At 45.1% G+C, this 13503-nt stretch overlaps 1 protein-coding gene across 3 annotated transcripts; it reads right to left on the bottom strand.

Annotated features, from left to right (window-relative positions):
• Nucleotides 1-1025: 1025 nt before the first annotated feature.
• On the bottom strand, nt 1026-11761 carry FAM118A (family with sequence similarity 118 member A). 3 transcript variants are annotated; one of them, XM_040063100.2, is made up of 8 exons: nt 11660-11761; nt 9209-9264; nt 7728-7980; nt 6880-7101; nt 6137-6265; nt 5088-5373; nt 2679-2711; nt 1026-1281 (listed from the first exon to the last, which is right to left on the bottom strand). In XM_040063100.2, exons 2-8 carry the CDS (start codon nt 9253-9255, stop codon nt 1178-1180), a joined length of 1074 nt encoding a protein of 357 aa, XP_039919034.1. In that variant the 5' UTR covers nt 9256-9264; nt 11660-11761; the 3' UTR covers nt 1026-1177. The 3 variants fall into 3 exon arrangements, with proteins under 3 accessions (XP_039919034.1, XP_039919036.1, XP_039919035.1); XM_040063102.2 differs by lacking the exon at nt 11660-11761 and adding an exon at nt 10881-11194; XM_040063101.2 differs by lacking the exon at nt 11660-11761 and adding an exon at nt 10687-11194.
• Between the last annotated feature and the right edge of the window lie 1742 nt (nt 11762-13503).

Genomic DNA, 13503 nt, shown 5'->3' on the forward strand with positions numbered 1-13503 from the left:
TGATGTAAATACTCTTTCAGAGGAACAGGGTGGCTGTGGGCTGGCTGAAGGGCTGCAGGAGCACAGCAGCATCCTCACAGTGTACCTCACTGAAGCTTTTTGTCCCAGGGAACTGCAAGAGTTGGTTGTGTGACAAGGGAGTAAAGACCTGCCAAATCCCAGTTCAGAAAGAAAGGTCACCTGCCAGCCCCACTCCTTGACCTCCCTATAAAATCCCAGTACAATGTGACCTGCTCTCAGAAGGCACAATAGAAATCCTCAGGAAACAGCCACAGGCAAACCTGACAGGAGCAATCCTTCAGCCCTTCCAGGTCCACCTGTGCTGGCACCAGCATAAAGAACAGCTGTGGACATGGTGAGAGCCAGCTGACTGGAAAACTGCACACGATTACCAGTGCTGGCAGCTGCAGTGGGCATTCTGTCGGCATTCTGCTGCAGGTGGGGGAAGTACCAGGTGCTGCTGGGCCTCACCTTGGAGCAGTTCAACCAAAAGCAATTAATTACCTGCAGGTGGATGGTTTGATACTGCCTCTTAGCTGCCGTCCGAGGCAGCAGACTGCTCAGTCTGTGATGCAGCAATATTTAAAACAGGAACCCACTGCAGAGAGGTCAGGGGGTGCCTGCCCTGCAGTCTGTCCCTCTGCAGTGTTCCAGCCTTTCCTCCCCAGGTGACCTTGTGCCTTACCAAAGGGAAAAATAAATCCTCATGCCAAAAGTGGGTTCCATAAATGTGGAACAGCTCTTCAGGACCTGGGGATCAGAGACTGAAGCCTGCAGGACCACTGAGGAATCCAAAACCCAGCTGCAGTTCAGCTGATGGGAGAACTGAAACCCCTCTACTTCCAAGGCAGGTATGCCAAGAGGCACTTGTGACAGATGCCAGCATTGTGTGGCTTCACCTGGGGAAGAGTTTGGTCCAAGTGGCTTCACACAGATGCAAAGAGAAGTTGCAAGTCCTGCCTGAGGGGTCTGGCAGTGCCAGGGCAGTGACTCATTTCACTCTCAATCTTTACACACATGACACGTTTATGGCTTTAGAAAAGAGAAAGCTCAAGTATGTACAATTTTATTCCACTTAAAATCATGGAAATACCAGCTCAAAACTTTCCATGCAGCAGATGTAGAACACCTACTGTTAAAAAGCTTCTGGGGTGGGCCTTGGGTGGTTGGGATTTTTTCATTCCAAAGTGGGTACATCATTATCTGACAGCTTGATCCTCTTCGGAGAATCAGTGCCGCTTTCTCCTAACTTCCTTTTAGCACAGTCCACACACGACGTGCCTGGGGTGAGAGAGGGAAAAGAAAACAAATTAATATTGCTACATTCATGTGCTTGGTGTACTTTTTATTATAAGAACCAGCTAGCAAGATAAACACAATCCTGATCCCCTGAGGTTCTTCTGTTTGGATTTTGAATTACATGTAACATTTACCCTGCTAAAGGTCTGGGCTCAGGCTCTCCCCCAAAACTGATCTCTAGTACCGGCACAAACAGCAGGGACTGAGCTGAGGATTCAGTTGCCTTTTGCCAAAGCTCATTTAACACCTGTGGAGCTCACAGCTGAGTTTGCATCCCTTATTCAGAGGCCCCAGCTTGAGCTGGGGGGTTGAAATAGATTATTCCAATGGTCGCAACCTGAACCATTCCTGGAGTCTGCAAGAGAAATCCTTGGTGTAAGCTGCTCTTAGAAGTACATGCACAGCATAACTGGAGAGCAACATGAATGGAACAGAAACTCCTTCAAAACCAGAACATTCACTTAGATTCTGTGGGGTGTTACACATAGTAATCCTGGGGGTTTTACCTGGTCTGTATTCTGAACTACATGTAAACAGGTGCTAAAATTATCTAAAGATGGTGCTAACTAGTAAAGGAGGACTGTTAAGAGGGACTGGAATAAATTGTATTCAAGGTTTTGGTTTCTCTTCCACCCAATAGTACTTCACTGAAAATGGGATTTATGAACTCAGTTGAGAGAGAGGCAAGTTTAAAAGCCCATTGGAATTACAAAACTCTGACTTTACCCCTGCACCACAAGCGTCTTGGAGCTTGTGTGCTTTTTAATTGGGAGAGAGCAGGGGTTTCACCTCCTGCACTGCCAAAGGCCCTCACTTGCAGTACCCAATGATACTTCTGTACAATTTTGATGTTTGCTACAGCAGTACAGATCTCTCAGGAGTGCAATCTTTTTAAGTTGATTCACTGTATTTTTTCCATCAACGGGGATGTATTGTTGCTTGGGTTATTCATAGAAATAGCACAAAGCAACCTGAACAGCTCAGCTGAAAAATCACCTTCGGTACCACACCCTTGAGATTCACTCTTCCTGACCCCCTTAAGGAAGGCTTTTGGAACAGAAACCTGTATTTGGAAATCTAAGCCAAAAATCTCATTGATGTTAGCATGTAAAAGCTCCTGAAAATGTATATAAAAAGTTACTAACATTCACCAGAGTATTCTGACGTAATGCTATCGTTTGTCACTTGACAGACCTGAAAAAGCCATCAGTTACCTGTTATTAGGCAGAAAAAGAGAGTAAAAAAAGCGTTCAGCAAACTTTCAGAGCTAACTCAGAGCTCTGCACAGTAATTACTTAATTAGTATGGAATTAAGAAGAGTATTTCTCTTTTGTTGGTAGGATTATGGAACTTTCTGTGAAAATAAAAATGTCACTTACCCAACAGCGTTGTGCTGTCCACCCGTTCAGCATCTAGGGAAGTTAAGAGACATCAGCAAGGCACATGAGCATGCAGGAAGTTTTTATACTTTGATGCACCATCCCAAAAAACCAGCAAGGTTGTATTTAGACTCCCAGAATGGTCTGGGTTGGAAGGGATGTTAAAGCTCATCCAGTTCCACCCTCCTGCCACGGGTAGGGACACCTTCCCCTATCCCAGGTTGCTCAGAGCCCATCCAGCCTGGCCTTGGGCACTGCCAGGGATGGGGCAGTCACAGTTCCTCTGGGCATCCTGTGCCAGGGCATCACCATTCTGATCATAAAAACATGTCCTCTTTAATCTAAATCTCTGCCCTTTCAGTTTGAAGCCATTCGCCCTTGTCCTATCCCTATGTGCCCTTGTCCAAAAGTCCCTCTCAGCTCTCTGGGAGCCCCTTTAGGCACTGGAGGGCTGCTCTAAGATCTCCCTAGAGACTCCTCTTCTAGGCTGAACACCCCCAGTTCTCACAGCCTGTCTCCAAAGCAGAAGTGTTCCAGCCCCTGATAATCTTTACTGCCCACCTCTGGAGCCACTTCCAGCAGCTCTGTGTCCTGATGTTGGGGATCCCCAGGCTGCAGGCAGCTCTGCAGGTGGGGTCTCAGCAGAGCAGGGCAGAGGGGCAGAATCCCCCCTCCGCTGCTGCCCATGCTGGGGGCTCAGCCCAGCACAGGGGGGTTTCGGGGATGGGGCCTGGCCAGCTCTCACCCACCAGCACCCCCAAATCCTTGCCAGGGTTGCTCCATCTGCTCATCCTCAGCCTGGATTTGTGCGTGCGACTGGCCTGACCCTGACAGCTGCAGAGCCTGGCCTTGCTGAACTTGGTGACTGCACAGCCCTACATCCCCAGCTTATCCAGGCCTCTCTGGATGTGACCCCTTCCCTCCAACCACTGCCCTCAGCTTGCTGTGATCTGCTCAGAACACACTCCAGCTCACTGTCTACATCCCCATCAAAGCCATTCCATGGTCCTGGTGCTAACACAGGCTCCTGGAGGATGCAGCTTCCATCAGTTTCCATCCACACATAAAAGCACTGAGTACAGCCCTGAGTGTGACCATCCAGCCCATTTTTTACCCACATCCCCCAAGTCTTCCTTTTTTCCTGTTTTTAAAGTGGGGGTTATGTTTTCTCCTTTCCAGTCAGTGGGAACTTCCCCAGTCAACACAATTTTTTGAGTAATGTGGCTAAGCAACTTCATCATGGTTTAGCAGATTGAGAATTCAACTAGGACATTATTACTCCAGCCCAGGCTACCACCAGCCTCTCCTCTGTTGGGTTTTCCATCACCTCTCCTAGGAAGTGGTCCTCAAGAATTCCAGGATTTTGGTTTTGCATTTCTCATTTCTTTAATATGACGCTCTTAACAAACTCCCCCTGCTACATTTTAGAAGAGAGTTTGTAAATAGGCACAAGAAAACCAAACCCTGATGGTTTGGCGATGTACAAAGCAGTCCTGCACACCTGAAAGTGGTTTTGTTTGGGATCTGGACTTGTAATTGAGATCATGGAATTTCAAATCTGAGTAAGGTCCCTCCTGTAAGTCTGATGTGCATCAGAATGCACACAAACTTCCTGAAATCTCAGTGGTGTGATATTTTTTCCTAGCCTTCATGGAAAGAAAAACAGAATGTGGTCTAATTGGAATATTCATCAAGTCCCAAAACCCAGGCTATTAATTTGGGCGTGCACTTTTTAGGGAAAGGTTCCTGCTATGCGCCATCTGGGAATAATTCTAGACAAAACAGTCTCACTGAAATGTTAAATAAAAGAGCTGTCAAATAGCAATTGTTCCCAAGGTCATTTAGTGATTTTCCTCTGTTATCTGGATAAACCAAAATGGAACTGTCCTTGTTTGGAAAACATTAAAGAAATCTCTTTCCTCAGACATACAGCTGTTGTTTCTCTTCACAACCCTAAGTGTACTAAGCTTATTGGATGCACTGATTTAATTTCCCATTCTATGCTCAGTCAGATACTGTGGCTCAACCAGCTTATCCCACCAGTCAATCCCTTCAATTCTCAGTCTCTTTTCCTGATAAATCAGATTTCTGATAATGTAATACTCAGAAAGCTGAAGTAGTTCACATCATATATATATATATGCTAAGTAAACACCTTTACTAAATGCTAACGAAGAGACAAATCCAGAATTCAAGATTAAATTTGCAAGAATCCACAGACCTCCAAATCCCACAGATTTAAAGAAAAAAAAATCTAGTTACAGTTTGGCCACATGTTCCAACTCTGCATGTCCCTGACAAGCAACAAAGCTGCACACGAGGTCAGTGCCTGGGATCAGCTGCAGGGTTCAGGCAGGGCAAACTGCCCAGAACCTGCTCCAGATTGTGCTGTTGAAAAGGCCACATTACCTGGACTTCTCTGTTTGCAGATTTGAGCAGTCAGATCCTGGACATAGTCTGGGAATTGCTGGAAGCAGTCCCCATAGGACACCACTTTTATCCCATGCAGCAGCATATCTGCCTGGAGCTTAAAAAAGTGGTCTTCGTTTTCTTTGAGCACCAACATGTAATGTTCTAGATCCACTTTGTTCTTTACTGTGTAAAGAAAAAGAGCTTGGAATATCTGGTCACGTAGAGTTTCTCCACAGCCCAAAAACAAAAAAGACTTGGTTCGGTACAAGTTCTGAAGAACCTCCTGTGAAGGAACAGAAACAAAGAAGAGCCACGTTTAATTCAGCAGACAAAAGCCAAGGTCAGAACTTGTAAAATACATCAGCCAGAAAAGGACCAGCAGAGCAGAACCTCATTAGTGACCTGGAAAAAGCAAATGTTTTACGACCAGGCCAAACTGACATTTCATAACCATTGTTCCTACACAAAACAAAAGAAATTATCATACAAATATGGGAGCTGGAACAAGATGATCTTTAAGGTTTCTTCCAACCCAAGCCATTCCATTGAATTTAAATAGGCACGTAAGTGTTGCCAGCAAGGGAATTTAAATTGAAAGAATTAGGGTGACAGAATATTGTGTTCCTGTTAGGTCGATCTCTAAATAAGGAAAATGAATATTCTTGACCAAATGCCTGACTTTCTATGACAGCTAAGTCAACATCAAGTCCAGGATCCAGAGCTGGTACCAGTTTAAACCCCTAAGAAATCTAGCAATCATATGATGATGAATCCTTGTCCTGGTGTCCAGTATTTTGAGGCTGCTGTTCTTTCCAAAGATAAACACAAACCGTGACCTCCAGCTGAGGGGTTTGGTTGTGATTTACACCACCACAGTACCCAAGAGCACAGACTGCCCTTGCAACAGAGCCACCCTTCTGAATAATTCCTCTGGTCCCCAAGTATTTAATTGATATGATCCCACAGAGCCCTAGGTATCTTCTCCGCAGTGATTACAAGAAAACTGTTTAGCAAAACATTGTCAAAATTTTAAAGATCACACAAACCATGACTTCAGGATCTTGAGTAACATCTTTGTATCCTGAGGGATCAAGCACCATTCCACAGGGATCTGTATATAAGCCGTGAATGTGAAGAACTCCGTATTTCACGTGGCCCCTTGCCCACTGAAGAACCTACAGCACATCATGCAAGATACATTCCTTTGTTATAATATACCACACTCACCAGCAATCTGCAAAACTGTACAGCTGAACTGACTTACTAACCAATTAAAGGAGAAACAACTCCTTTTGCACTTTCTTACAGCAAGAGATTTTGATTATTAATTACACAGCTCAGTTTAAATTGTGAGATTTAAACAAAGAGGTGATGGCTGATACCGCAGCTGTCCCCGGCTTTTTGGGTTAAACAGCCAGGCAACCAAGCAGCAAGTTCCAGCAGCACTGGCAGAAAAGGTATGAACAGCAAATTAACTACCAGCCAGATGAAATTCTATTTGGAATTTTAACAAGTTTAAGTTAAATAATTGGTGGGGTTTTTCCAGTAAATGGCAGGGAACTGGTTAACAAACAAGTCACTGAAATTCTCCTTGGTAACTGTTACCAGATTATTCAGAATAAAGAGATATGTAAAAGAAATGTCTGGGCATCTGCTGTAGTTTATAGACATGCTTTAACAATTAACAAATTTTAATCCTGGCTCTTTAAACAGGAAAACATCTTTCAGTGCAGCTTATGTGCTGACTTGTCATACATTAAGTCAAATAATTTTACTGGTCTCATCATACCTTATCCTTATCTTTAAGGTCTAAAGATTCCATAGGTTTACCCTGTTGCTGACCAAATATTTCGAGCAAGTTATCGTAGTTTGTAGTCAGAACCATTGTGCCTCTCTCCATGAGCCTCAGGATGGATTGCAGAACCACAGGGTTCTGAATGTGCTGTTCTAAATTATCAAACACCTCCATTAAGCAGTCCTGGAAGAAGTTGGGCTTCGTGTCCCCGGTACGCTGAGGAGAGAGGAGAGGAGATGAACACTCCATCAGCCCATGTGCCCTGTTACAACTGCCTCCCACAAGAACCCTCACCCTCTGCCTACTTAATGCCACAGCATTCCTGGGAAAGAGGGCTTGAACAGTACACCACCCAAAACAAATCTCAGTTTGTTCCACTGCTCTTGCCTCTACTTAGTGTAGCTCCAAACAATTGTCTGGGTTTCTCAAGAGAGCTTGTAGTACAAGTACAACAACACAACACTAAAATTATCTTACCCTGGCCTCAGACATACCAGTCTTTTATCAGTATTCAGCTCTTCAGTATGTCCTCAAAGCCTACCTGTACTTTCAAGGTCTCCCCAGTTATAGCCACAGATCTAGAAATTACTCTTCTCAGAAACATTACAGCAAATATTTAATAGTCAGGACTCTTGTTTGCATTAATTCTGATGAATTCTAACTTACACTAAAACTCAGGGATTTTTTTAGCCTCCCCAAAATGCACAACGTGTCGTATGATCACTCACAAAACTTCCATTTTCACCAGAAAAAAATTCAACTTTTGGAAGCAGCGTTTCCTTAGAACAGAACAGAAGTACACAATAGGTTCAGAAATTAACAGAGGTTATAAACACACTCACTGGTGACATCTTCCTGATGAGATCATGTGCCACCACAAGCAGGTCTCTCTCCTTCTTGACTTTGTTACGGAATTCAGCGACATCCCCCGGGTGCAGCACCTCCAGCTGCTCAGCTGCTCCAAGGACAGCCTCAATGCAGCTTCTCCAGGAGCAGAGTGCTGGGATTCCTGGGGCCACTGCAGCGCTCACCCCCGTCCCAATGACCAGCAGAAGGTCCCGAGGCTGCTTCCTTATGAGGCTTTTTAAGAATTTTCTTGAACACAGAAAACAAAAGCGTTCATTGTTCATTGTTTGCCTTTCCTGGCTTGCCTGAAGGGCTCAGGGATTGACTCCAGAAGTTCACCTGAGCCATTAAAGCTTCTGCAAAACACCAACCAAGCAGCAGGAACAGAGTGCTCCATCCCTACAGAACAGGATGAGATGGGCAGGCACACAAGCTCACGGTCTCCTCCAAACCAACAATACCCTTGAAGCCTTTTTTTGTCATTTCAGACAAGTAAATGTGCACGGTTAATGCCGGCCAAAAAAAAAGGCAACAACTTCAAATCACTACTGTCTCTGAGATCCAAATTGACCACTGCCAAATTCCAGGCCACTGGGCAAGCCAAACAGCATTTCCAATGAAAATTTTAAAAAAGTAGGCAAAAGATCATCCAATGACTGAACTAATACATGTGTGATAGAAAGGAAGTAGAAGTATTTCAAAGGGACAAGTCATAATGTTCCAAGAAAACAAACTTTGGGATTTTTTGGGGGGGAAAAAGTGGAATATTTTCTTCTCATTTAGGATCACAGTAGGATATGTGAACACAGCAGTCATGCTGGTTCAGATCAAGGGTTCATCCAGCTCACTGTTTAGACTTCACTACCCACAGATCCCTCTCAGAGGTGTGCTGGTGCACACTCTCTGCACAAACCAGCACAGGGAGCTGTGAGGAAAATCTGTCTTTCATGATTAACCAGCAAAGAAGTTAAAATGCGTATAAACCATACAGCAAAAATCACTTCTGGACAAACAAGGATCTCAGCAGTACAGAACCTCAGAACCCCCCTGACTTTCCAAACCACCTTTACAGATTTTCAGTTCCTGGTAACATGGTAATAAAGATGATTAACACCTCTTATTTCACAATCACCTGAAACTATCTAGGTCAGACCATAATGTTCAACTTGAAACGGCCTCAGGCAGAGCAATAAACATGCAGGTACGGTTGCCAGCTCCTGCCTACAAATAAAATTTGTTTGACGACCCCATGCCCTCCTGCTACATTTAGCCCAAATTGTTTCCTATCATTATTTATTCATCATAAACAACTTGAGCGAGCATGAAGTACTTGGTCGGTAAAGAAACCGGCTTCTGGGATAATTTTAAGTTTTCAGGCATGATGTTGATCTTGTATTCAATATTCAGTAGTTTATTCCCACTGTGGTTTTAGATTTTCATTAAGAGACAATTTTGTATCAACTCCAGTACAAGTTACCTGAATTTCTGCTCACTCCTAATTGTGGCCCCTTCTGGCGAATCCATCTCTGAGCCCTGAACAAAAACAAAAAGCAAAATAATTCTTAATGCTTCCATCTTAGAAAAAGCCAAAACCAAAATCAGATGTATTACTGTTGACTTTTTTCTCTTTATTCCTACCAACTATTTTAATATCAAGGCTCCATGTGTCACATCCCAGTGAAGCAAGGCACTGATGGAAACAAACCTGCCAAAGGACAAGTGTGCAAACCCAGCACAGCTCCAGTTAAGCTTCCAAACGCCACAGGACTGAGATAACAAATGTAGCTATTCATGCAACTAAAAAAAAAAATACCTGTGTCTAAATTCAAGATAAATTTCATCATACCCACTGAAACTACAAGTCATTTCAAGGCAATTAATGACCTTTTGGGGTTTTTCATAATAATAATCAGTTTATTCAATCCAGTTTGTGGAAACCAGACTTGCACATGACATCCTGCTCACAAGAAGCACTCTGAGAGCCACCTGGCTACATGACCAGACTGCAGGGTATGACAGTTTTTATTTAAAATATTTGCTGAGAAAAAAACCAAACTTTTTTTTGTATCATCTATTATATCTTATGTCTGAAGTACAACATAGACTCAGTCTTGGCAGGAGAACTGGCTGGGGGATCATTACTTAGAAACCCCCAAGTTTCATTACCTGTGTTTGTTTTTTGGTTTTTTTTAAGAGGATGTATTTTTTGTTTGGCTTTGAGACACAGTTTTTGGTGGCGGTGATGGCAAACTGCAGTCCCTGATCCCTCAAATAAAAATGTGCCAGAGCCTAGGGCTCCTAAGGTAGTTGCCAGTTCTTGCATTCATGGGCTGGAAGCTAATTTGGAAGCAAGAGGCTCCAAGTTTGGAGATTATTTAGCTAACAACAACAACAACAACAACAAAAAAATCCAAAAATAATAATAAAAAAAATTTAAAACCCACAAAAACCCCTCCCAAGCAACAAACTCCAACCAAAGTCAAAACAATCCCCCAAAAACAAACAAACCCAAACAAAAAAAAGCCCACAGCTGTCTTCAGCAAATGCACTCGGGATGTCTTTTAAGGTAGAAAAATCTTTTCTTGCTGTAATATTTATTTTCTCTGTACTCCCTTCCCTGACCAACAGTATCTGCTGGGTACTCTGCTCCACTATCATCATTAGCACGTCCAAAAATCAGGACAATAATCTGTCTAGGGCAAAGCACTTCAAAAATCACACAGAACCATCAAGGCTGGCAGAAACCTCCCAGTTCATCAAGGTCACCACCCCAGCATCACCAAAATCACCCCTAAAACGTGCTCCCAGGTGCCACAAGACTCCTTCACGCATGGGAACACTGAGGAAGGAAGGAAGGGCAACTTACTTTCGTGGGAAAGACAGTTCTTATTTTATAACCCCGCTCAAGAAAGCTTTATTAATTACAGCTCCCCAAATTGAACAGAAGCGTCTCACCAGGGGCTGCTGCCAATACCAACATTTCAGACCTCGCTGTTTCCTCTCAGCTCCCAAAGCCGCCTCCGGGAAGGCGGGAGCAAGGATGCCCCAGTCCTCACAGGGAAATGGCTGCGATCAGCGATGGAGCCAAACCTGCCCGTGCCCCGAGTCCTGGGAGCTGCTCGGGAACATCCTCCGGGAAATGACCGCACCTCTGGGCAGCCGCTTTCCAACAAAGCTTCCTCAGGGCAGCCGGGTCCTTACTGCCGACACAACCAGGGCACGTCGGAACGGCTGCCAACCTCACATCTTCCCTGCTCAACACGCTCCGTTTTTATCAGCGAAATAAGAGCTCTGTCCACCGACTGAAACTCCGGCTCACCGCGCTGACCGGACGAAGGGAGCGTTGGCCGGGCACTTTTATATCTGAAAACAGCCTAAAGCGTTCGACCCGAAGGCAGCCGCGGGGAAAGGGAGTGTCCCGTCCCAAGTCCGGCAATTCCTTTTGAGAAAAGCCACGGCGGGAGCGGGAAGAGGAGCGGGAACGGGAGCCGGAGCCGGGGCGGAGCCGCCGCTGTGCCGCCCCCATTCCCCGCCTGCTTCCGGCAGAGCCGGACGGGCACGGAGCGCAGCCTCCCTTCCCCCGGGAAACAGCCGCGCCGCCCCGACGTTCCAGGCAGCTCCGAAATGCAGATTCCAACTAAAATCCGCTCCCAAACCGCTCAAACCCGCCGGTGGGTGAGCGGCGGGGAGGTGAAGGGGTCCGTCCCCTAGGCCCCGGCTCCCTGAAACCCCTGAGAGACAAGCGTACAGAGCCGCGGGTCTGTGTGAAGCACAGGAGAACGCCAAATGGCTGAAACTAACCCGCATATCGAGCGGCTGGTGCTCTGAAAACGTGCTGGTGACAGAGGTGTTAGACGTGGAAGAACATTACGGTGAGGAGAAAGCGAAACAGCAACAACAAAAAAGAAGGAACAGACGGCAGCGTTACCTTGGACGGCTCTACCGAGGGCACGGCGGGGGTGGCCGGGGCATCGTGAGGGGCGCTGCGGTGGCAGCGGGCGGCGCAAGCGGCACCGGCCACCTGGGCACGGTCACCTGCAGGGAGAGCAGCTGGCTTTCTTTAAATAGTCACATCGCCGACACCCACAGCGCCTCCTCCTCCCCTTCGAATGGAATCTCTCTTTTTTTTTTTTTTTTTTTTTTTTTTTTTTAAGCTCTTCATATCTTAAAGCCAGGGTGTGAAAACTTCCAGGTCCTTCAGCGTGGTTTGTCCTGGTGTTCGGTTAACAGCGTTCAGCTCAGCTGCAGTGTCCTTTTTCCATCAGCGGTCCCGCCTCCCTTTGGAGCGCCTTGCTTTCATCCTGGCAGTCGGATGGGTAAAGGCTGTAAATGTGCCAAAGGAGGCTGCTACAGACCTGTACCCCCAAATCCTAGCTGCAAAACTCTGTTGAAAACGCATAAGTCTCTGGTTTTAATTCCAGAACTGGAGTTTGCAGAAGGAATTCTCTGCTGTGAGGGTGGTGAGGCCCTAACATGGGCTGCCCAAGAAGCTGTGGCTGCCTCATCCCTGGAAGTGTCCAAGGCCAGGGCTTGGAGCATCCTGGGATAATGGAAGGTGTCTCTGCCCATGGCAGGGAGTGGAGCAAGATGAGCTTTAAAGTCCCTTCCCATCCAAACCAGTCTGTAATTCTATGATTCTACTACTTTTATAGACTTTTAAGGACCAGGAGTACTTCTTGGCATAAGGTTCCCCCTTTCCTTTGTTTCTCCGGTCAGCCATTCCCATTAGTTTTGGGTGCAGTCAGGACTACAGGTTTTGCATGTCCATGTGATAGAATTGAGCATTCTCTTATGTTCGTGAAATGCCAGAGTTGTATTGATATTCTGGTATTGTTTTAGGAAGAATTTTGGTAATTGTAGCCAGTTTTGAAGATGACATATAAGCACAGTTTTTACTCCATATCCAGTGTTTTGGCAAGAACAGTTGTGTTGACCACTGTGAAATCACTGACTTTCAGCCTGTGTAAGAACACTGTGTCCTTGTGAACTGTCTGTGTTATATTCCCTAGACACCACTTCTGGCTCTGTTATTATTCTTATCTTACTATATTGCAGCCTCTAGAAAGGCTTAACAAATCTTTAGAGAATCGTATTCCTAGGACAAGGAATGTGGAGGGTAGGATCAGTGAGAACAGGGAGGGAGAAGGGAGAATGCAAGTAACCTGACCTGAAAACTGACACATGATTGAATTGGGGGAGCTCTGCAGTGTTTCCAGCTCTTTGCCTTTCACCCTTCACTGCTGCCAGTCAAGCAGCAAGGAATTTCAACATGCTGATATCAAGGGTTCTGCAAACCTCGAGGTCAAAGACACTGTGTTTTAAAAGAACTAGGTGATATTCTTCTCCCTAAACGCAGCAACTATGTATGAAATCCACTTTGGAATGCTATTTGACGCTGTATTGTACGAATGCTGGAATGTATTACTAAAGAACTTGCTGTGTATTTTAGAATATTTTTTCAGCTGTAGATAGGAATTACAAAGACTTGCTAAATATTTGCCTGAGTTTGAGGCTCAACGTCTGGCCCATCCTGTAGACTTACAATGCTTAATATTCTTTATTTCACATTCATTTAAAAAGAAATGTGAGAGGAAACTTTTGTGAAGAAAGGCCTTTGAAAGCATTTCCATTTTTCAGTCTGAATCAATTTATCTGGTGTTACTGCCTTTTCCTGTAAGCCTTGCTCCTTTCATATCCTTAAACTACACTGTTATTTTAAAACCCCAAGAGCAATCACAAGAGCAGTACATTTCATAATCTCTGGATTCCCCT

Source organism: Hirundo rustica, chromosome 4 (assembly GCF_015227805.2).
Source record: "Hirundo rustica isolate bHirRus1 chromosome 4, bHirRus1.pri.v3, whole genome shotgun sequence".
Lineage (NCBI taxonomy): Eukaryota > Metazoa > Chordata > Aves > Passeriformes > Hirundinidae > Hirundo > Hirundo rustica.